At 49.3% G+C, this 19,912-nt stretch overlaps 4 protein-coding genes across 12 annotated transcripts in view; 3 read left to right on the top strand and 1 right to left on the bottom strand.

Annotated features, from left to right (window-relative positions):
• TMEM8B (transmembrane protein 8B) overlaps window positions 1-14,110 on the bottom strand; it is a 40,711-nt gene extending 26,601 nt beyond the window's left edge. Inside the window, exons 1-2 of one of the 8 annotated variants that reach the window (XM_036888367.2) lie at window positions 13,968-14,110; window positions 12,024-12,191 (exon numbers count right to left, since the gene is read on the bottom strand). Coding sequence is in view for 2 of the 8 variants with exons in the window: in XM_036888366.2 (XP_036744261.2) it covers window positions 32-551 (520 nt within the window). In the remaining 6 variants the exon portion in view is untranslated. Of the gene's footprint in view, window positions 1-31; window positions 754-1,084; window positions 1,166-12,023; window positions 12,192-13,967 lie in introns of those variants that run through there. The other 7 variants (XM_036888371.2, XM_036888373.2, XM_036888370.2 and 4 more) reach the window with 7 other exon arrangements.
• FAM221B (family with sequence similarity 221 member B) lies at window positions 1,367-11,995 on the top strand. Its single transcript, XM_057498835.1, is given in 6 exon segments — window positions 1,367-1,505; window positions 3,220-3,745; window positions 3,902-4,036; window positions 10,309-10,419; window positions 10,574-10,771; window positions 10,955-11,995. Coding segments are annotated over 5 exon segments (1,305 nt in total). The 5' UTR covers window positions 1,367-1,505; the 3' UTR covers window positions 11,290-11,995.
• Window positions 14,111-14,435: 325 nt separating the features above from the next.
• On the top strand, window positions 14,436-16,655 carry HINT2 (histidine triad nucleotide binding protein 2). The gene is made up of 5 exons (XM_036888376.2): window positions 14,436-14,674; window positions 15,835-15,975; window positions 16,073-16,177; window positions 16,279-16,351; window positions 16,472-16,655. The coding sequence occupies exons 1-5, from the start codon at window positions 14,594-14,596 to the stop codon at window positions 16,561-16,563; spliced, it is 492 nt and encodes a 163-aa protein (XP_036744271.2). The 5' UTR covers window positions 14,436-14,593; the 3' UTR covers window positions 16,564-16,655.
• Window positions 16,656-16,786: 131 nt separating this feature from the next.
• On the top strand, window positions 16,787-19,843 carry SPAG8 (sperm associated antigen 8). 2 transcript variants are annotated; one of them, XM_036888469.2, is made up of 7 exons: window positions 16,787-17,515; window positions 17,617-18,490; window positions 18,615-18,789; window positions 18,991-19,036; window positions 19,121-19,235; window positions 19,358-19,420; window positions 19,532-19,843. In XM_036888469.2, exons 1-7 carry the CDS (start codon window positions 17,478-17,480, stop codon window positions 19,712-19,714), a joined length of 1,494 nt encoding a protein of 497 aa, XP_036744364.2. In that variant the 5' UTR covers window positions 16,787-17,477; the 3' UTR covers window positions 19,715-19,843. The 2 variants fall into 2 exon arrangements, with proteins under 2 accessions (XP_036744364.2, XP_036744363.2); XM_036888468.2 differs by having other exon boundaries at window positions 18,615-19,036.
• Window positions 19,844-19,912: the final 69 nt, after the last annotated feature.

The raw sequence follows: 19,912 nt of genomic DNA, 5'->3' as shown, positions 1-19,912 counted from the left end.
CTGCCTCGGTTCTTCCTGCTTCTGCACTCACCAGCCCCTGGGCCAAGGACAGAAAACAGCAACAGCAGCAATAGCGCTGGTGGCAGCTGGAGCCCAGACCTGAGTCGAGGCTGGGAGAGGGGCAGTGTATGAGAGAGAGGGGTGGGTAGTGGGAGAGACTTGGGGAAACACAGAGATGAGGGTAAAGGCTGAATTAACGGGTTGGGCTGGGCTGGGCACTGGGGCGCGAGCCAGGACAGGCAGTCGGATGAGGACTGGAGCAAGGGCGGCGGTTGGGCCCGGGGCTTAAGCCAACACCGAGAATGGGGTTGGGACAGGGGCTGGGCTGGAATTTGTGACAGAAGGTGGTACAGGGGCAGAGGCCCGGATGGGGGCCAGGCCTGGGAATGCGACTGGGACTGGAGGGGGGCACTGGGTTGGAACCTGGATCTGGGCATTCGCCGGGCCCCAGGCCGCGGCTGGGACCAATTTGGGAAGCGGGGCGAGGGCGGGGCCGGGGTCCAAGGCTTGGATTGGGATAGGACGAGGGGCCGGGACAAGGGCTGGGCCATGGCCCGGGGCGGGGGCGGGGCCGGACAGGCCAGCGCGGGGGGCGCAGGGCTGACCCGCGGCTCCGCTCCCCACCCCTGGGGGGTGGCCTCCAGTGTCCTCAAGGGCCGGGGCCGGGGTCGGGCTGGCTGGGCCCGGGCCGGGGACCAGGGTAGGAGTTCAGGCCTGGGCGACTCCCGGCTGCGCTGGACCAGCGACACCAGGCCCGGCGGCGGCGGCCTCGCCTGACGTCAGCGTAACGCTCCGCCCCCCAGTCAGTTCGATTGGGTCTTCTCTGTAAAGCCCGCCCCCTGTCCTAATCTACTGGTGTCTAACTTGGTCCTGCTGGGCTCCAAGGACAGGCTCCGCCCCAAGCCCCACTGGGGCGCCTGCCTTTCTCACCCTAGCCAAGGCCCACCAGATCCTCACAGCCTCCACTGAGATCCCCACAGACATCTCCTTTGCAGAGACCCCAGAGACTAACACATATCTGCAGACCCATATCTACCCAAAGACTCTCACAGAGATCCTGCAAATCCCCTTAAAAGAAGTGAACCTTCTGGGTTCGTCCACTCCGGGTCCAATGCAGCTCCCTCAGGAAACCTCACTCACCGGATTGGTGACCAGACTGCTGTTTGCACGGAGACTACTGGGCGTTCCGGTTGCCCTGGTGACGGATCCCTCCTCTCTCGCCCGAGTTCCAGAGTTTTCTGTCAAGCCCCTCCCTCCTCCGCCCCAGACCCCGTAGCCCTTCCCCTTCCCCAGATCTGGCCAGATATCCTTTGCGAATTTCTGCAAGTGTCCCCAAGTCCCCTCCCCAAGTCACAGACTTGGAAGCAAGCCCTCTCACCACACAGCGCCTGTAGCCGGGTTTCATTCACATCCTAGAGCCTCCCTCCCTCTCAGCTAACACTTCTTCCCAGCTTCAGACAAGATCCTGACCTAAGGACTTCTAACGGCCAAACCAAAGCCCAGAGGTACGTGGCTTCTCCAACGGCCCCTCCTCCAAACCTCATTCCATTCCCCACCTCAGTCCAACCCCCGCCCATTCTCTACTTTTCACCCTTCCCCTCCCCCTCAGCCACGTGCCTCTGCCCAGTTCCCTCACCCCCTTCATTTTCCCTTACCTCTCTGGGTCTCCACCCTCAAGTCCCTTTCTCCTCTTATGGGACGCCTGGTCATCTTCCTTCCCATCATTCTAACTCTCCCCCCACTTCCTGTCCCAGGACAGGGTCTGACTAGTTTTGTTTTGGATTTAGTATTCTGGAGCATAGAGGAAAACTAGGGGGCTTAGAAAGGTAAGGTGAGAATCCATAGGTAATGTTGCAAATGATGACAAGCTCTGAATGTCTGGGCCAAGAAATTTGGACTTAATCCTTAGGCTGAGTCACTGAGTGTTTTTTAAGCAGGGAATGCCAGTTAGGTTTGCATTTAAGAAAAATCTTTATTGGGTCATTAAGGAGGACTGACTTCTTTTGGACATCCTTCCCAGATAAATTAGGCACAGCCCACTCCCCCCAGCATTCTGAGCTTACTCCAACACACCACCAACTTATTTGTATTGTCATTTTGGTTAACTGTCTCCTTCCCAGATTCTTTCCACTGACTTCAGTGCTTAGCATAGTGCCTGGGTAAGAATGTAAGATTAGGCTTTTTAGGAAAAAGTGTAAATTACATAAATGAAAGAATGGTGAGAGGGTTAATATGCTGGGGAATGTGGCAGAGGGGCAAAGTTATTACATAATCCACATTGAAAATTATTAGAACTTGAACAAAATTGGAGGAAAAGGAGAGGATGGGGTTGAGGGATATTTAGAAGATAGGAAATACAATCCTTGGTGGCACTTTGAAGATTAGGGTGAGGGGAACGAAGATTAGGGTAATTCCCGGAGTTCAGTTTTGATGCCCTGTGGGACATCCACTTAGCAATATTCAGCAGGCAGCTGGGCATGAGTGTGAAGTACAGGGGTTTAAAGAGGTCTGAAGTGGGAATATAGATTTAGGAATCATCAGCATAGAGCTGGAAGAAGTTGAAGACTTGAACACGAATGACATCAAGAGAGGATGTGTGTGTTCCCTAGATAGAACTAGACTGTGGCCAGGGCCCTGCCTAAGGGTCATGGCAGCTCCCTGCACTCTTAGGAGCAAAGCCCTGCTTTGGCTTGATCTTCCCAGTCTCTAGAACTCCAGAGCCTGACCTCTACCATCCTGAGGTATAACCAGGACCCTGCTCTTGAACTTGCAAAGTTGCTGTGCTTAGACTTCCTCCTGGGACATGGTTCTTTGCTACCATCTACTGATGGAATTCTGACTGCTTCAGCCTTCCCCTCTGTAAGTTCCAGCTCCTCACAACTCATATAGCAGCATGCCACATGGGATCTAGCCACATGGATGAACCTCCTGGCACCATACCCTAACCCAAAGAAATTTTTGTAATTGGGTTTGATTGTCTGCCTCATCCTCCAACTAGGATTGATATGGTGGCTATGGTTAATAAAAGCTTCAGGTTAATGATGAGTTTTGGCTTAGGGTTGATATTGGTCCAAGTTTTTGTCATGTTAATCATCTTGCTTCCCCCTTGTATCTCAGGTGCACTGAGAACCTTTCCTAATTCCATAACCCCCAGTGAACCGTGACTTGGAGAACCTCCGATTCCAACCTAATGAAACCTGTACCCTATTCTACCACTAGATGGAAGCAGACCAGGTCACAGAAGAGCCTCCTACCACCATGGATGCAGAGGAGCACCCTTCTTCAAAGGATCCTTCTGCTGAGGACTTACAGGAGCACTCCGTCTCTGAAACCCCCTTGGAGCCCTCCATCTCTGAGACCCCTTTAGGACACTCAGTCTCTAAGATCCCTTTGGAGACCCCTATCCCGGAAAGCCCACTGGAGACTCACATTCCTAAGATCTCAGAGCAACACTTGTCTTTTCACACTTCACCACCAGGCCATGTCTCTGTGTCTCCCTCTCAGGCTCTAAAGGAAGACCCCTACTCTGAGTCTTCCTCCAGTGAGGTCTCATGGACAAAGAGGTCCATGCAAGTCTCTGAACCTGAGACCTTTCAGAAGCACTCCCTTTCAGGCCCTTCAGCCCAGGCCCACCTGGACACATTTGCAAAAGAGAGGGAAGAAGGAGAGGACGAGGGGGTGGATGCCAGTGACAGCACCGCTTACACAGTTCAACCGGACAAGAAGGGGAAGAAAGGAGTTAGCTGTAATTGCTCCTGCTCTGTTCCCCATTCTCATCCCTGTCTTTCACCTGCTGCATGAGGAGGGGGTTCAATTACTCTTTGACCTGTCCCCTTCTTCATTTTAGGCCCTCTTCACTTCCCCTTGGTTACTTGCCCCTGCTACTTCCCAGGTTACGAAGTCCACACAGTGGTCCCTGCTAAGCAGGAAGAGCTGGCGGAAGTGGCCAAGGCAATGCACAGAGAGAAGTCTGGTGCTCAGGTGAATCATCTTTTTCAGTGGGAGAAGAATGCAGCTCTGAGTGCCATCCAGACAGGTGAGCCCAGCAGCTTTTCAGAGCCTGTGACAGGCCCTTGGCCATCCTCCAACAGGATCTGGGAACCTTACTACTCAAGGGTAGTTGCCCTGTGGACATGGCAATACCTCCTGCCTGAAACCTGGGGAGCTAGCAAGTGGGCCAAGGTGGATGCATGGATGCAGGGAAAAAGTGAGGATATTCACATAAAGTCCAGATAGGGACAGGAGGCTGAACTAAAGTTGTTAAAACCAGAAGGGCCACAGGCCAACCCCTGATCTAGGGCTCAAATAAGCTGCACCAAACAGACCCTGCGACAGAGAAGGCCCAGGACGCTGGACAGGCCCTAGGAGATTTGTTGCTCTGACATGGCAAAAGGTCCTGGCCCGCTTGATGGAACTCCATTAAAAGACTGTCACCCCCTGTGTGCCAGACGCATGATCACCTGGGTACCCAAAAGCTGTGAGTCTCCTCACCAAAGAAGAGTCATATCTTCTAGCCCTGTTGATCCCAAGTCTCGGTCTAGAATGGCGTACTCTTGATAGTCCTGTCAGTGGGATGCTGTGCTAATCTCTGTCTGTATATAAAGGATGTGCAGGTGTACAGTGCAAACACATGCTGTCCTGTGTGTGAGCATGTGCACCTGTGTTCCTGAACTTCATATCTACGGGGATTACCCTATAGACAGGGACAGGTGGCTGAACTAAAGTTGTTAAAGAGCAACACTTGTCTTTTCACACTTCACCACCTTAACCTGCCATGAGCATTCTGGAGTTTCTAGACTGAATTCAATAGATGGCACTGATTTATTTTGGTCTTCCATTACTTCCTTTCCCCTTATGATATGATAGGCACAGAGTTGTGTTAAAACTACATGGGTCTAAGAAAGAAAGAAAAGGGGGATTACTCCATGATAAGATAAAACTAACTGTAAATCAACGATTAATGCATGCTTTAAATATCCTTAATTTTGATCACTTAAAGGGTGTCAGATGATTGGCTATGGAGGTACACTTTTCTGATAATATTCCTTTCTCTTAAAAAAAAAAAAAAAAAGCAGTTCCTGTGTGGTGACCTCCAATGAGTTCTACACAATGGTATAAAGGGCAGATCAAAGTGTGGGCAAAGGGTCTGTTTGTGTTTATACAGAGGATCAAAGCCTAATTTGGCTACCCAGAAAATGAACTAAGATACGACATGAAGAAGAACTTCCAACATCAGCACTCTCTGGAAGAGTCATACCAGAAGATGATCATCAAAAAACCTCAACAAAGATCCAGGCGATGCTGCAGTTGTAGCTGCATTCATTCCACCGGTTCCTGGACTTGCCATGGGAATGAAGAAGGAGATATCTAAGCTGGCCTGTGCATACAGTAAAACAACAAATTTGACTGGATCTACACTGTTGGAACTCAACCAAGAATTAGGAGAAGTGCAAGTTGTAGCGCTCCAAAATCTTACAACTACAGACTATCTACTGTTAAAAGAACATATGGGATGTGAACAGTTCCCAGGAATGGGCTGTTTTAATTTGTCTGATTTCTCTCAGACTGTTCAGGTACAGTTGGACAATATCCATCATATCATAGACAAATTTTCACAAATGCCTAGGGTACCTAACTGGTTTTCTTGGCCTCACTGGAGATGGCTGGTAATTATAGATCTGCTTTGGTTATGTAACTGTATTCCTATTATGTTAATGTGTGTGTGCAATTTAATTAGTAGTTTAAAACCTATACATGCTTAAATTACTCTACAAGAAGATATGTCAAAGAAATAATCAATCTTCCCATGTTTTCTTCCATCTGCTACCTCTATAGCTTTTCTTCTTCCTTCCTAATTACAACCCTTAAATAGAATTCATGTCTCATATCAAATTTACTGAGTATCATAATTCCTCCAAGTGCTAAAGATACCTCAAGACAAATGCTGGGCATAGAAGCCACAGGGCATAAATCTGCAAAGAAGTAAAAAGCTAACCTTTTCAAACAATATGGCTTCTCTCTCACTTACCAACTTTACCTCTCCCTGTATGGCCCCGGAAGATGACTGGTTAGCCAGAGACGGGTAAGATTCCTCAAGGGAGGAACAACCTAAGACAGGCACAGTCGCAGAGGGGCCATCAGGTGAGAAATTGGGGATCAACCGAGGTGAGGCTTAGAACCTCTCCCCCCATTTTGAGAGAAATCTTCTGCATCCGTGGATGTTTTCTTGCCCTTGTACAGCTTGGATTAACACATAGTCTACAGGCACACACCTGATCATCTACATTTACTCTCTTACAACACTAAGTTTTCTACCTTTATCTTACATCTACCTACCACTTTAGCATTTTATTAAAAATAATAATAATAATAATAAAGGGAAAAATGTGGGATCCACATATAAAGTATAAAAATCAAATGAATATTCATATTTGACCTGATTGTTTATAGTTCATAATGCATGATCAAAACCGAAAGTTTCTGTGATGACTGCCCTTGCACTGTTCACAATGTAAGAACTTATTCACTATGTAAGAATTTGTTCACCATGTAAGAACTTGTTCGTTATACTTCAGAAGATTGGAGACTGTTGAGAATTAGGCTTGGGGTTGATTAATGATTGTGCATTGAGTCCCCTATACAGAATTTTATTGTTGTTAACAACCATTTGATCAATAAATATAAGATATGCCCTCTCAAAAAAAAAAAAATTTTTAAAGCAAAAAACAAACACAAAAAACTACATGGGCCTAAGATACAACCAGTTAATTCTGTGTCCTTATCCCTCCTCCATGTAATTTAGTTTCCTCATTCCCATGCAGGGACCCTCTCCACCCCATTGCCTGGACAAGAAAGTCATAGTGATTTTAATTCTCAGTCTCAATCCAGGCATTGAAACAGTTTTGTTTGCTTATTTTCACATCTGTCACTCGTACTTGTGTTCTTGCGAATGCAGTCTGTTCTGTCCCCACACTCTCCTTCTCAGAACCTCCTACTTCCTACTCTTCAAAGCCATCATGCTGCTTCAAGTTGAATATCTTCATTTTCCTGTTTAAATAGGCAGTTTTATTCAGAAATTTAAGTCTCATTCAATCAACCTGAACAAAGGTATTTGGGGTTTCCTTCTAATATTGGGGGTGTTGAATCCCTGGAGAGTCAGTACATGTGCTGTGCAGAGATATATCAAGTGTAAGTTTTTCTTTTATCCATTCAACATTGATTGAGCACCAGCTACATGCCAGGCATTGAGCTAGCTGTGGAGATGATGGTGCTAGTATGGTGTCAGACAAAATCCCTCAAATAATTTGTGCTTTAATGAGAGAAACCAGTAAGCAAAAGGTCAACTAATTCATTCTAACAACTGCTATGACTGAGGTCAGCCCAGAGTGCTGCATGAAAAGAGAAAAAGGACACCCACCTTGAAGGCTCAGGGGATATGCCTTGGAAAGGATGACTTCTCGGCTGAAATCTGTAAGATGAGAAAGAAGAGATGGCCAGGTAAGGAGCAGGGTCAGGTGAGACATGACAGGGAAGGCGCCACAGAGAACTAAACAATGCAGTGTGCCCACTGTGTAGTGTTGGGCAGAGCAGCCCACTCAGCTCTGGAAGGGCAGAACTACACAGGCATTTCTGTGCCATGTTCAAGAGTTAGGATTACACCCTAAGGGCACCTGACAGTCACTTCAATGAAGTGGGATACTAATGGGAACAGAGTAGCGTTTTTGAAAGACCACTCTGGCAGTAGGTTAGTCTGAAGAAAGACTGGAGATAGAAAGGCTACACTGTGGGGTATGGTAATAATCCAGGTAAGAAGTAGACAGATGGAGAAGTACATTCAGGAAATCCTAAGAAGGTAAAACTGACCTGTGGATCTTTGGATGTATTGAATGAGAAGGAGGGACATGCCTGGCATGACATCTAGGTTTTTGGCTTAATTAACTGATTGGATGATGATGCCATTAACTGAAAGCCTGAAAGAGAGTAGAGGCTTGATAAGTATGTGTTGGATGAACAGGACAGAAAATGAGGGCCGGGTTTAGAAGGAGTAATGGGATATAACACATTTGAAGTGCTTGTGGAGCATGCTGGTGAAAAGGCTGGCTCTGTGGGACTGAAGCTTGGGAGAGAGGTGTGGGCTGCAGACGGCCCCCACTGAAGACAGATACATGTTGTATGGAGACGTTTTAAGCACAAAGATATGTTATCATGGAAATGTGACTATGCGATTGTGGAACTGACTTTGTTATACCGTGTATTTTCACCATAACATCTCTGCCATAGACATCTTTGTCACAGGCATTTTTGCCACATAACTAATTGGCCATAGACAATTTTGCCATTGAGTGCTTATGAAAATGCTTATGGAAAGATGTTTATGGCAAAACTACCTAGAACCATGTACAGACTCAAAATGGCATCCCAGATAATGTCTCCTCTCCCTGCCAGTCTTTATCCAGTCAAAACAGGAAGAGGGTTTGGAATCAGCAGAGAGGGCCCCATTGTGGAATACACAGCCAGATGTTCATTGTCCCACTTTAAGGGCACTGACACCTGGAACAGAGTCTGAGGTATAGTTGCCAGGCTCCCTGATCAAACCCCAGGCTTCTTCTCTGAAAGGTGGGCCCTGACTCCCGTATCAGCGCTTGGAGTTGAGTCTCCCAGGGCCTCAGGCCAGACCTTGATCTGTGGGTACCACTCTTTTTCACCTCCACACCTCACCTGCTCAGCCAGTATATCCTGCTACTCTGGACAGGGTTGAGAGTGCCTTAATGGAATCCTGGCCCCCACTCACTCCACTGTGACTCTGCCTGTACCCTATCCATTTAGTCAAGCCTCCCTGGTGTATGGTGCACTGGGCTGTCAGTATCAAGACAAAGAGCGAAGCCAAAAGCCACACCCGCCAGGCTTTAGACTCTCAGAGACCATGGGTAAGACAGGAAAACCTAGTCTGACAATTAGGCACAAAACTGTGAGGTATGGCCCTGGCCACAGTCAGAGATGAGGACACCAACTCTTATCATCCCTAGAACCTCAGGGTTTTGCCTGGAACACTGGGTCTCTCTTCCCTCCTGAAGGAATTTGCTCATTCACTTAATCAGCCAAGCAGTCTATGTTCTCTGAGCTCCTGTTTTGTGCCAGGCCCTGTACTAGAGCTAGAGACAGATAAAAAGACAGACCCTTCCTTGGAGGAACCCCCAGTGTAATGAGAATGCAAGTGAGTAGCCCATTTAATGCATTATACTGTGATAAGAGTTCACAAGGAGCCTTGAGAGGCAAGAGGAGGGACCCCTAGACACACAGGGAAAATCAGAACAACTTTTTGGTAGTGACTCTTCATTGCAGCCTTTAAATGGGAATAAGAGTCTACAAGTGAAGGTCCCGCTCCATGGGGACTCATACAGGATTCTTGGGTAGAAGTTGGGGTACTCTCAGCAATCATGGAGGATGAGAAAATCTGAGTGGGAAGTGCTCTCTGGTTCTCCTCCCACATTTACACAGCACCACCCTTGCCTTGTGGTGAGAGTGACCATTTTCAGATCCCAGTACTACCACCAGGCTTTCAAGGGCTGTGGCCTCTTGAGGGTGCCTGCCATCAGGGATACTTCCTAGCCTCCCCTTCCTTTCCAGGCCACCTTTCTTAGCTTCATAAGCTTGTATATTTGGGTCTTCACTCATGACTTTGAGTTCACCCCTTTCTTCTGACCCTTAGAAAGCAATAAGCGGCCCTTCTCAAATTCATAAGAGGGTATTAGTTTAGTAACTCCAGGAACACAGAAGAGAGGTGGGAAGGTGCCAACCTGGAGAGGTGGGGGAAGCCCTCCTACCCGGCTTCCTCTTCAGGTCCTTTTAACAACAACCAGGCTCCTTAAGAGACAATCCCCACCACCTATTCTACCCCTGGTCAGTCATCTTCCCTTTCGCTAACCTTAGACAGTTCAAGGAAACAAAGCAAAGTCGGGCCCTAATTTGGGGAGGAGAGGAGACAAGAATCCCCACCATCACAGAACTCAGTGAAATTCATGTTCACCTTCAAACAAAACTGCATTTATGATCTCTCTGCTCAGAAACTGAAGACTGTCTCATTCATCCCTGGCAGGCCAACAGAGACGGAGTGGGTCCTAGGTTAGGAAGGAGAACAAAAACAATCCGGGGCAATGAGAAAACCTTGAGGAGAAGAGTCTAAAGGAGTAGGGGTGAGGACTCATGGGCACAGATGAATATACCTGGAGGGAGGGGAGAGCTAAGAACACCTACGGTGCACTTAGGCTACCCTTTCCTTCCTGCTAGTCCTCATTACTCCACACCCAGGTCTCTACATTGGCTGGCGCTGCCCCCATTATCTATGGGACTGTTTCCAGATTGGGGGTGAGTCCAAGTGCTTTTGTGGACACTTGCTGAGAGAGCACCAGATTATCTCAGGTAGGGAGAACTGACCAGCCCTGTCAGTGGGGAGGGACAACTGTACTGCCATGTGTGGGGATGTATGAAAGAAAGTGTGTTGATATGGGGGAGGGGGCTGGCATGGAAAGGTGCTGGTCTAATCCTCCCACCAAACCCCAATCCCTTCCCATACACATATCGGTGCCCTGCAATGTGGGCCACTGCTGATGCCTTGTGTTCTGCTTTATCCCATCATGCCTAGAGGAGGTGGGTGAGTTCTGGCTCAAGAGACGGGCCACCTTTGACCCCAAGGCCTGGAGGGCCCAGTGTTGCTGCAAACATAGCCACGAAGACCATGCAGCTACCGGGTCCCATCCCTGCAGGGTCAAAGGTAACTTCTAGGGCAAGGTGGGGGAGGCAGGGCAGAGAATGGATACAAATAGTTTGAAGATGAGGATGGGGGAACTAGTAGGAGAGACGTGGGTTAGTGGTTGGTGAGAAAGAAATGAGAATGTAGTCAGCCCATGGGGAAGCCCCAGTTCCATATACTTTTCTTGGCTGGCCCCTGCCCTAGGCTGTTGCTGCAACTGCTTTGAGTCTAATTTCCTGTGTGCAGCCTGTGACCAGTGCTGGGAAGAACATGAGACTTTCTTTGAGACTGAGGAGACCTGGCAACAAGGAGGGAAGCCTCACAGTGAGGGGGTACCTGGAACAGGGGGCCATTCCAGGCTCTGTAGTCAGGCCAGGCAGGAAAGTACTCCACACCCAACCGTCCAATCCAGCACTACCTCACCCCCCCACACCCACACCTGCACTGATATCCACCTCCAGGAGCAGACTGTGGGCCTTTTGCAGAGATGTCTACTGTTCAAAAAGCCAGGGGCAGCAGCTAACTTTGAGTCCCTATAGAAGCAGGGGTCCTCTGGTCATTGCAGATCCCATCCTAATCCCCCTGGGCTCCCTGGCCCACACACTCCCCAACCTGGCCCTACATCTGACCACCTATCTGACCTTGTCACCTCTGCTCTTCTCTCCTTCAGGGACAGACATTGACACCACCTGGCACAGGCCTCAGTGAGCCTGGCCCAGATCAGCAATAAAAGGGAATCCACCAGACTCTGACCTGGCTCTGTATGGCACAGATAGAGTTTGGCCCAGGGATAGACACCCTGGACCTTGGAGTTGGACCTATGAGGGGTGAGAGAGCACCACAGGAGAGAGTCTGGATCCAGCTCTCTGCCTCCACCAACCCACATTCAAGCTGCCAGCTCTGGCATGAGGAGAAGGACGTGGCGTCAAGGAAGCCAAGGAAAGGGGTTTCAAGAGGGTTAGAGTGAGCAGTGACGTTAGATGCAACTGGGGGCTCTAGTAAGAAAAAGACTGAAAAGCGTCCATTGGTTTTGCAGTTAGAAGGTCTTTGGGGACTTTTAAGAGTGTAGTTTCAGTGTTGTAGCGGAGGCAGAAACCAAACAGCAGTGAGCTGGAAGGTTTCTTTAAGAAGCTTGGCTGAAAAGAGGAGGAGAGAAGTCCAGACTATATCCAGAGGGAGATGTGGAGTCAAGGAAGCACTTTTTAGGAGGGATAAAGGGAAAAGGCCAGTAGAGAAAAACACCTTGATGGATGTAGAAGAGAAAGAGAGATACCTGGTGAGACAAGATCCCAGAGATGGAGGGCGGGGATGAGGTCACAGCAGATGTGAAGAGGTTCACTCTGAACAGGAGAAACACCACTTCCTAGGACCAAGAGGAAGAAAGAAGGAAAGGCTGGGGACTTCACTATGCTTCAGGGAGCATGATCTTGTGGAAGTTCCCCTGTGAAGTAGGAGACAAGGTCAGTTGCTGGTGGTGGGAGGATAGGGTAACAGCAAGAGTAGGAGACAGGAAGAGAGGAAAGTTTGGGAAGGCTAATGTGGGGAACTAGAGAAAAACCAGATCCATGGGTGGTGAGAATTCAGGTACAGTGGGAAGCAAGAACCTACTTAAAGAAGAGAAGCAAACTATTTAGCTTAATGAGTGTGGTGCAAGGAAGGTGTTGGGAAGGATGATTAGGAAAATAGGCAAAAGAAGGCTTGAGGATGTGGAAAGCTGATCATACAAATAGGGAAAGTAAAGCCCGGAAAGCAATCAACAGATTGAGAAAAAAGAACAGTCAAAGAATAGGAGTCTCTAATGAGGTCCAACAGCAGATGCAGTGGCAGGAATGGAAGCAGAGGAGACAGTGGTCAGAACCAGAGAGCGCTGCAGCTTTCAGATGAGAGCAGCTGAGTGTCGTTACTAAAGTTTCGGGTACAACATTGCCGGGGAGGGACTAGGAAGGCCACAGATCATTCTTGTGGGGAGTAGGAGATTCTGACACTTAACTAATGGGCTCTGTGACCTAGGCAAGTCATTTTCCCTCTCTGGACCTGTTTCTGGGATCTGCTAAACAGGAATAAGTTCTGTGCTACCTGCTTTCTATGAGAACCCAAGGAAATAACCATTTTCAAAGTGCTTTGTACTCACTCACTTACCTCTCCTGGCTGGGTTCCTTCCTTTTCCTAGATCCCAGCTCCCCTTATCTCTTGCCCTTCTCCAGAGCAGCTGTAGGGGCTGCTGTATCCCAGAGGCACCACAGAAAAGTTAAGCCTCTAGGGCACCAAGAAAAGGCCAGTCTACATTTCCTCACATTTGGACAGACCATCTATCCTTCCAAGAGAAGGAAAGCAACCTGGAGTGCTAGAACTCCGAAGGGATGGGAGTGCGGGGGTGGGACACAGGGTCAAATGTTTGTCCTTTGGAGGTGAAAGGCTATACAAAAGGTATCCATACTATCTCCAGAAGTAGAGTTCCTCATTTATGGTTATGTGCAATTAGCACCATGATGACCATTCACTGAAACTAACAGTCAACAGTAGAGGAATGGTTACTATGATAAACTCGTTCAATTAAATATTAGGCAGCCATTACAAAGTATATTAACAGAGACTATAATACTGAAAATTTTAAATGGAAGAATAAGAATATATATGCAATATATATATATATTATATTATGAAAGGAAACACAATGTCATTGCTACACAAATAATTATTAAGCACCTATGTGTCAGGTGTGCTAAAAAAAGCTACAGTGGCGACTTTTGTCCTATGTGTTAAGCGTCAGACTAAAACTTACCTGATGTAAGTATATTTTGGGACCCCATGTTTCTTACGTCAAATTATATGTTTCAACAGAACGAAATATTCTGACCTAGCCATAAAGCATTTCCCTTGTCGTTCAAACCCGACTCACTGAAAATGCCAGCGCAGAGCTAACCGTATCACACACCTTTCCAGTTAAAGAACATTGGATACATACTCCTTTGCTTATTAGTCATGCGGTAGATAGGACACTCCCGCCCCTACCCGTTATAAAAAAGAAAAATACAAAAACCGCCTTGTATACAAACTGCAGAATCTCTAATCTTGGTAAAAAGAACATAAAGTAAGGAGGAACTGCCCTGGGATGAATTAAAATCTCCGAAATGCTCAACGGGCTGAAACTGCCCTTGTGGGGAAAATGCTAGGTATCTATCACGGCAGTTAAAAAAAAGAGCCCGTCGCAATTCACCTTCAGCCGCGCTACCCGCCTGGCGTCCTCCACCCGCCTCTTGCTTCCAAGACTCTTAACACCTTAAACTCCAAGTAGTTCCTGGAGCCAATAGGCACTGAGCGCCCTCAAAACCCGCCCTCCTCTTGGCCAACGCGGTTAAAGGGCCTACGGCCCAGGTGCCCTCGTGCAGCCGGTGACGGAGCACCGGCCTCTTCTTCCCAGCCAACCAGTAGTGGCCGACTTGTATAGGAGGAGCCGGTAAGGTAGAAGCCCCACCCACTCGGAAGCCGCAACCTAAGAAGGGGTGGAGGGCAACGTGCAACCAGAGCCAATTGAAGGAAAATCCCACCTAGGTCTCTCAACCCTTCCAATGGAGTGAGAAACCAGTTGTCAGAAGAAGCCAATGGGATGAGAAGACTCCGCCTCTATAATGGCGACGGAGCCAGTGGAGCGAATTGTACCTTCCTCTGCGTCAAGGGTGGTATGCACCGCCCAGAAGCGCGACCCAATGGGGTGACAGGGCTTTCTCTCGGCCACCGGCAGAGCCAATGGCCGCCGCTCGCCCTCCCCGGCAGCCCCACCTCTGACTGACCGCGGAGACACAGTGCTGGCTGCGGTGAGAGGTTCCCTAGGCTGTGGGGCAGATGGCGGCGGCCGTGCTGCTGGCCGGTGGACTGCGCTTGGCGTGCAGGGCTGTAACAGTCGCGGGGCTGCGGGGGGCGCAGGTGAGAAGTGGGTGGGGGCAAAGAGGGGGTCCCGCGGTGTCTGACACCCTCCGGGGAGGAAGGCCGCGTTCCTCCCGGCTTCCGCAGGCGTGCGCAGCCGTGCAGACTCGTGGGGAGGAAGCCCGAGCGCCAAACGGGCATCGTTGCCCCTCCCGGGCTGTGTGGTGAGGTCTAACTAGTGGTAGCGGCAGCCCCTCCGAAAGCCTCGCTAAGGGAGAGGCGAACTGCCTGAGACCGACGCCCTGCACAGGCCCCGGCGCTGAGGCCGGGACAGAGTCAGTTCAGCGGTGCTTTCCAAACCTGCCTGAAAGCCCAGCTGACCGAACGCCTGCTCGAGGCAGCTTCCCCAGACCCCCCTGCAGGAAGTTGAGCTTTCTCTTATCCGAGTCAATCTTCTGCCCCCATCAGGACGCTGGCTTTCTACTGAGCACTAGTATTAACCTCTCATCTTTCCCACTTGCCAGAGCCACTCCAGGGGTCAGATTCATCCCGTCCCATTCTCCCACAGTGTGGCAGCCCTGTCTTCTGTCTTCTCCGAGCCTCTGGGAAACTGGGACTTTCCTACCTTCAGTCCCCCGGGGCCAGAGTTGCTGAGTTCACTTAATTCTTCCCTCCACTGTTTGTCCCCTTTGTCAAACAGGGCAGTTGTATTCAAACCTGAATGAAACAGGTAACACAGTTTAAAGATCAGAAAATGAAATAAGTGGAAACTTAACTGACAAAATTTGAGTAAATGGAAAGAGCTCTGTGGTCTTAAGTGATGCAAACCATTCCCTTTATTTTATATTTGAAGCCAAGAGCAGGGATTTATCTAAGGTAATTCACTGGTAAGATCATAACTGCAACCTAAGTCTCCAAGTTCTCATTCTGAATCCTTTTCCTCTGAACACTGCTAGATTTCCTAGATAATTTAGGAACAGGAGTCAGTTGCCCTGCTGAATCCTGCATTGTAATACTGCCTATATCTAGCCAGGCTCAGCACTATCACCCTACTCTGCTGCTGATGCTCTGAAATTGAGGAACTTCTCTTTTGGGTGGGAACCACTAAGGTTCTTAGGAGGGTAAAATTAACTACCAGAGCCCAACTTCTGCCAGCCCCAGTTGAATACATGAGAGAGGTATTGCCAACTCCCTCCCTCGGGTATATGACCCACCTTCAGGTCCGAGGAGCTGCAGGTGTGACTGATGGGAATGAAGTGTCCAAGGCCCAGCAGGCAGCTCCTGGGGGAGCAGCACCAACTGTCTTCTCTCGGATCCTGGATCGGAGCCTCCCAGCTGACATTCTTTATGAAGACCAGCAGGTGGGGTGCCCTTAGGATCCATTCCCTCAGGAATTTCATGGATACCATCCAGCCTTTAGAAGTAACATGGTGGCCTCTGGCCTGTCACTGCTCCCAGTGTCTCGTATTCCGTGATGTGGCCCCTCAAGCTCCTGTGCACTTCTTGGTAATTCCTAAGAAGCCCATTCCTCGGATTAGTCAGGCTGAAGAAGACGACCAGCAGGTGGGAAGAACAAGGCCAGGGTTTGGCTGGGGGGAACCCTGGACTCAGAGGTTTTGCAACTTGTGAATGAAAGCACCTGTCTTCCTCTCCTTTCCCTATAGCTTCTAGGACACCTTCTCCTTGTGGCCAAGAAGACAGCAAAGGCTGAGGGGTTGGGAGATGGATACCGACTTGGTAGGTGACATTTGGCCCTTGAACCCCTGAAGTCAAATTTTCATACCTACCCTTCAATATAGTCTTTATTCCTTCACCTTTCCCATGATCCTGACTCCCAAACCTCATCCTTTATTTCAGTGATCAACGATGGGAAATTGGGTGCACAATCTGTGTATCACCTGCACATTCATGTACTTGGGGGCCGACAGCTCCAGTGGCCTCCAGGTTGAACCTATCAACTGACCAAGGACCCCAGACCTGGATGCTTGGATGGGTGGGGAGAAAGGGACCCTGTGATGCTAATAAACTTGTTTTCCCTCAATTTTGGATCCTGGTCTCAAATATATGAAGTTTTATGCCACAAATAGGAAAGAAAACAGATTCAAGGTTGTGATCCCCCTTCACTATGGTCTGTGATCCCCTTCACTATGGTCTGAGTGAGAGACACTAAGGAGACCCAAGTTGTTGTTAAAGTATTTGCCTATAGAACTCTGAGACCTCATGACTAGTGGTCCACCTGGACCAAACTTCCAGAAAATTAGTAGTAGGGAAAAGCCTGAATGAGTAGGAGAGAAACTCAGGAGTGAGACTTGTTCAATCCTGGCCTTTACTCACATACCAACCCAAGTTTAAAGGGGGCTGAAAAGGGTCAGTGTGAGGGCCTTTTATTGGCGAAGTAATCACACCAGAAAAAGCTACCTTTTGACTAATTCGTCTCACCATTTTGCTTTTAAGCTGTTGTCTGATGTGTTCATCCTTAAAATTTTTGGAGGGCCCTCCCCCCAGTTTTTTGAGAATGAAGTAAGAGAAAGCTACTGTTGCTCCTACATAAACACACCAAGTAAGAGTTTTTTCTGAGCCATGTGCCTGTTTCCAATACAAAGAACCACGTTAGAAAGTCTCAGAAGACTCACACTTGGGTATGGAGGGCGCGGCCTTCAGTCAGCGGAACCTTAAAAGCCGGGCTGAGGCGGAATGGAGTCCGGACGGAAAGCGAATACAGATCGGCGACCGGTTTAAGACTTCCGCCCTGCTTAGAATTTGTCCCCGCCCCCACACCCTACATCCGCCCAAGCTCTAGTTATGCGCATGCTCCAGGAATTATTTGCCGTCTCTATGGCAACCCTGTAGCCGCTGTCTGAGGATGGAGACCACCGAGTCCACGGAGGAATCGCAGTCGCGGTGAGAGTCGCAGCTCTGAATGCAGGCGTAAGGGGACAGGAAAGTCAGCGGAATTCCTCTGCTGCACTTTTGACAACTTTGACGCATTCGCTTTCTTTCAGATCTTTAGATGTACAGCCCAACTCCGATGGACTAGGGTTCACTTCAGAACCGTTTACTTCTGACAGTGGCCCTAGATCAGCTCTGAGAGCCGCAACTAGAGCAGCTGCCGCAGCTGCTGCAGCCTCTGCAACCACCACCACCGCCAAAGCAGCTGCATTAGCTACAAAGACCCCAGCTGTCTACGCTGAGCCAAGCCTCCTCACGGCGCCCTCCTCTAACACACTTTTTGGGGATCCCTGCACCAGACCCAGCCTTACCCACAGGATAGGCCATGGGAGACTTGGCTTTGAGCCTGTCTATGTTTCCTGTCTTGCTCGGGATCCCTGTACTACACATGACATTAGCTCCAGCTCTGGCCCTGGCCATGGTTATGGTCGAGACACCTGTTCTGATTCTGGCTCTGGCCCTGGCCGTGGCTCTGGTCCTGACCATGGTTATGGTCAAGGCACCGGTTCTGATTCTGGCTCTGGCCCTGGCTGTGGCTCTGGTCCTGGCCATGGTTATGGTCGAGGCACTGGTCCTGATTCTGCCTCTGGTCCTGACCATGGTTTTGGTCAAGGCACTGGCTCTGATTCTGGCCCTGGACCTGTCCCTGACTCTAGGCCTAGTCCAGGCTGTGAACATGACCCTGAGCTCAGCCCCTATGCTCTTTCATGCTGCAGAAACTCCAGGACAGATATGATTCCTAATTGTGTCTCTTGGAGTCACTACAGTCACTGGGAACCTCAAAAACAACCACCCTGGAAATTTTTACAAGTCTCAGAACCTGGTGCCCGGGGGCTATGGAAGCCCCACAAGGTTGAGGGGAAGTGTAAGATTCTCAGTGAAACATTGCCACGTGGCCAGTGCCTTCTCTACAACTGGGAGGAAGAGGTATTAAGGTTATGAGCTGCTCCCTTTTCCTGAAGGCTGACCCCAATTTCCTGGGGGAGGCAGTAGTGTATGATGAGGGTGGGTATCAGGAAGGATATCCTGGTCACTCAGCTTGGGCCCACAGAGAGCCACCAACCACCTGGATCAAGTTCCAAGCATGCAAGATGGCTCTGAGAGTTTCTTCTTCCGCCATGGACACCGGGGACTGCTGACCATGCACCTACAGTCACCCATGTCTTTTAGCACCATCCAGAAAGATTCATACCAGCCCCCAGGAAAGCATTATCAGCCAGTTCGAGGTGTGAAGCATGAGAGAATGGGCCAGAATGAATCCATTAGTCAGACAAAAAAGAGAAGAAAGAATTTTTGGTGGGACTATGGATTGTCTGATGGGTATAAGGGCAAACCCTCACAATTTTCCTTCCTTTTCTCAAGTTTGTTTCTTCTGGGCCTGCTTCTTAACCAGACTCCTCCATTCTCCACTCTCTGCCCTCCCACAGGGAAGCGTGAAGCCATGCTGGAGATGCTCCTGCACCACCAGATCTGGTGAGAGGCTGGGTGAATGGGATTGGGGAGGGGGAGGACAAAACCCAGGGAAGAATGGCCTTGACACCCTTCAGGACTACACAGTAAAGAGGTGCGGTCAGAGCAGGAACCCACAAGGAATCACTTTGAGGTTGAGTCTGTGACACACCATGACTACCGAAAGGAGCTGGTGCAAGCAGGACCTCCTGCCCCAACAAAGGTGAGAACCCATCCCACCCCACTTACACAGCTGAGCTCTGACAAGCTGTGGGAAAGAAGCGAGCCCAGAGGTTGAGAAAGGGACCCTAAGGTCAAGAGTTCCTCACTCTCTCCCCTTCACAGCCTCATGACTACTGTCAGGAGCAGCCTGAAACCTTCTGGATACAGAGGGCACCACAGCTACCGGTGTGTGAGAATGACTAGGTGATGGTAGTGGGGGAGAAAAGGAGGGGAAGAGGCTGTTCTCTCTTGGGTTGGCAGAGAGCAGGATCTGTCCTCATTCTGGCACTCCTCCAGGGTGTCAGTAACATCAAGACACTGGATACACCATTCCGGAAAAACTGCAGCTTCTCAACACCAGTGCCTTTGTCTCTGGGGCAGCCTTTGTCCTATGAACCTGAGACTCATTCCCCACAATTAGGAGAAATCTCTTCCCTTGCCTGTCAAGGTGGTGGAGGGGGTAGATTTAATCCTGTCTAAGCATTGAGGAGGGAAGTGGAATGTGAAATATGGGATCTATTTCTATCTATACTGGAGAGGTGGGGAGGAAGTGAATTCTGTATGTATTTGAAGAAATGTCCTTACATAAAGGGTTCTTTCTCATCCTGAGACTACTAATTCAGTGATTCTGTGAGTTACTGTGTCCACACCCATAACTTTCCCTTGGAGTTGCCCCTA

The sequence above is a fragment of the Manis pentadactyla genome, chromosome 3, assembly GCF_030020395.1.
Source record: "Manis pentadactyla isolate mManPen7 chromosome 3, mManPen7.hap1, whole genome shotgun sequence".
In the NCBI taxonomy this organism is placed as follows: domain Eukaryota; kingdom Metazoa; phylum Chordata; class Mammalia; order Pholidota; family Manidae; genus Manis; species Manis pentadactyla.
This window is presented reverse-complemented; position numbering and strand designations above follow the sequence as displayed.

Coding starts and splice junctions, on each gene's coding strand:
- HINT2 (XM_036888376.2), top strand. CDS start 14,594: ATGGCGGCGGCCGTGCTGCTGGCCGGTGGACTGCGCTTGGCGTGCAGG. Junction 14,675..15,834: donor CGGGGCTGCGGGGGGCGCAG/GTGAGAAGTGGG, acceptor ACCCACCTTCAG/GTCCGAGGAGCTGCAGGTGT. Junction 16,178..16,278: donor CTGAAGAAGACGACCAGCAG/GTGGGAAGAACA, acceptor CTTTCCCTATAG/CTTCTAGGACACCTTCTCCT.
- SPAG8 (XM_036888468.2), top strand. CDS start 17,478: ATGGAGACCACCGAGTCCACGGAGGAATCGCAGTCGCG. Junction 19,037..19,120: donor CTCCTGCACCACCAGATCTG/GTGAGAGGCTGG, acceptor AGGACTACACAG/TAAAGAGGTGCGGTCAGAGC. Junction 19,236..19,357: donor GACCTCCTGCCCCAACAAAG/GTGAGAACCCAT, acceptor TCCCCTTCACAG/CCTCATGACTACTGTCAGGA.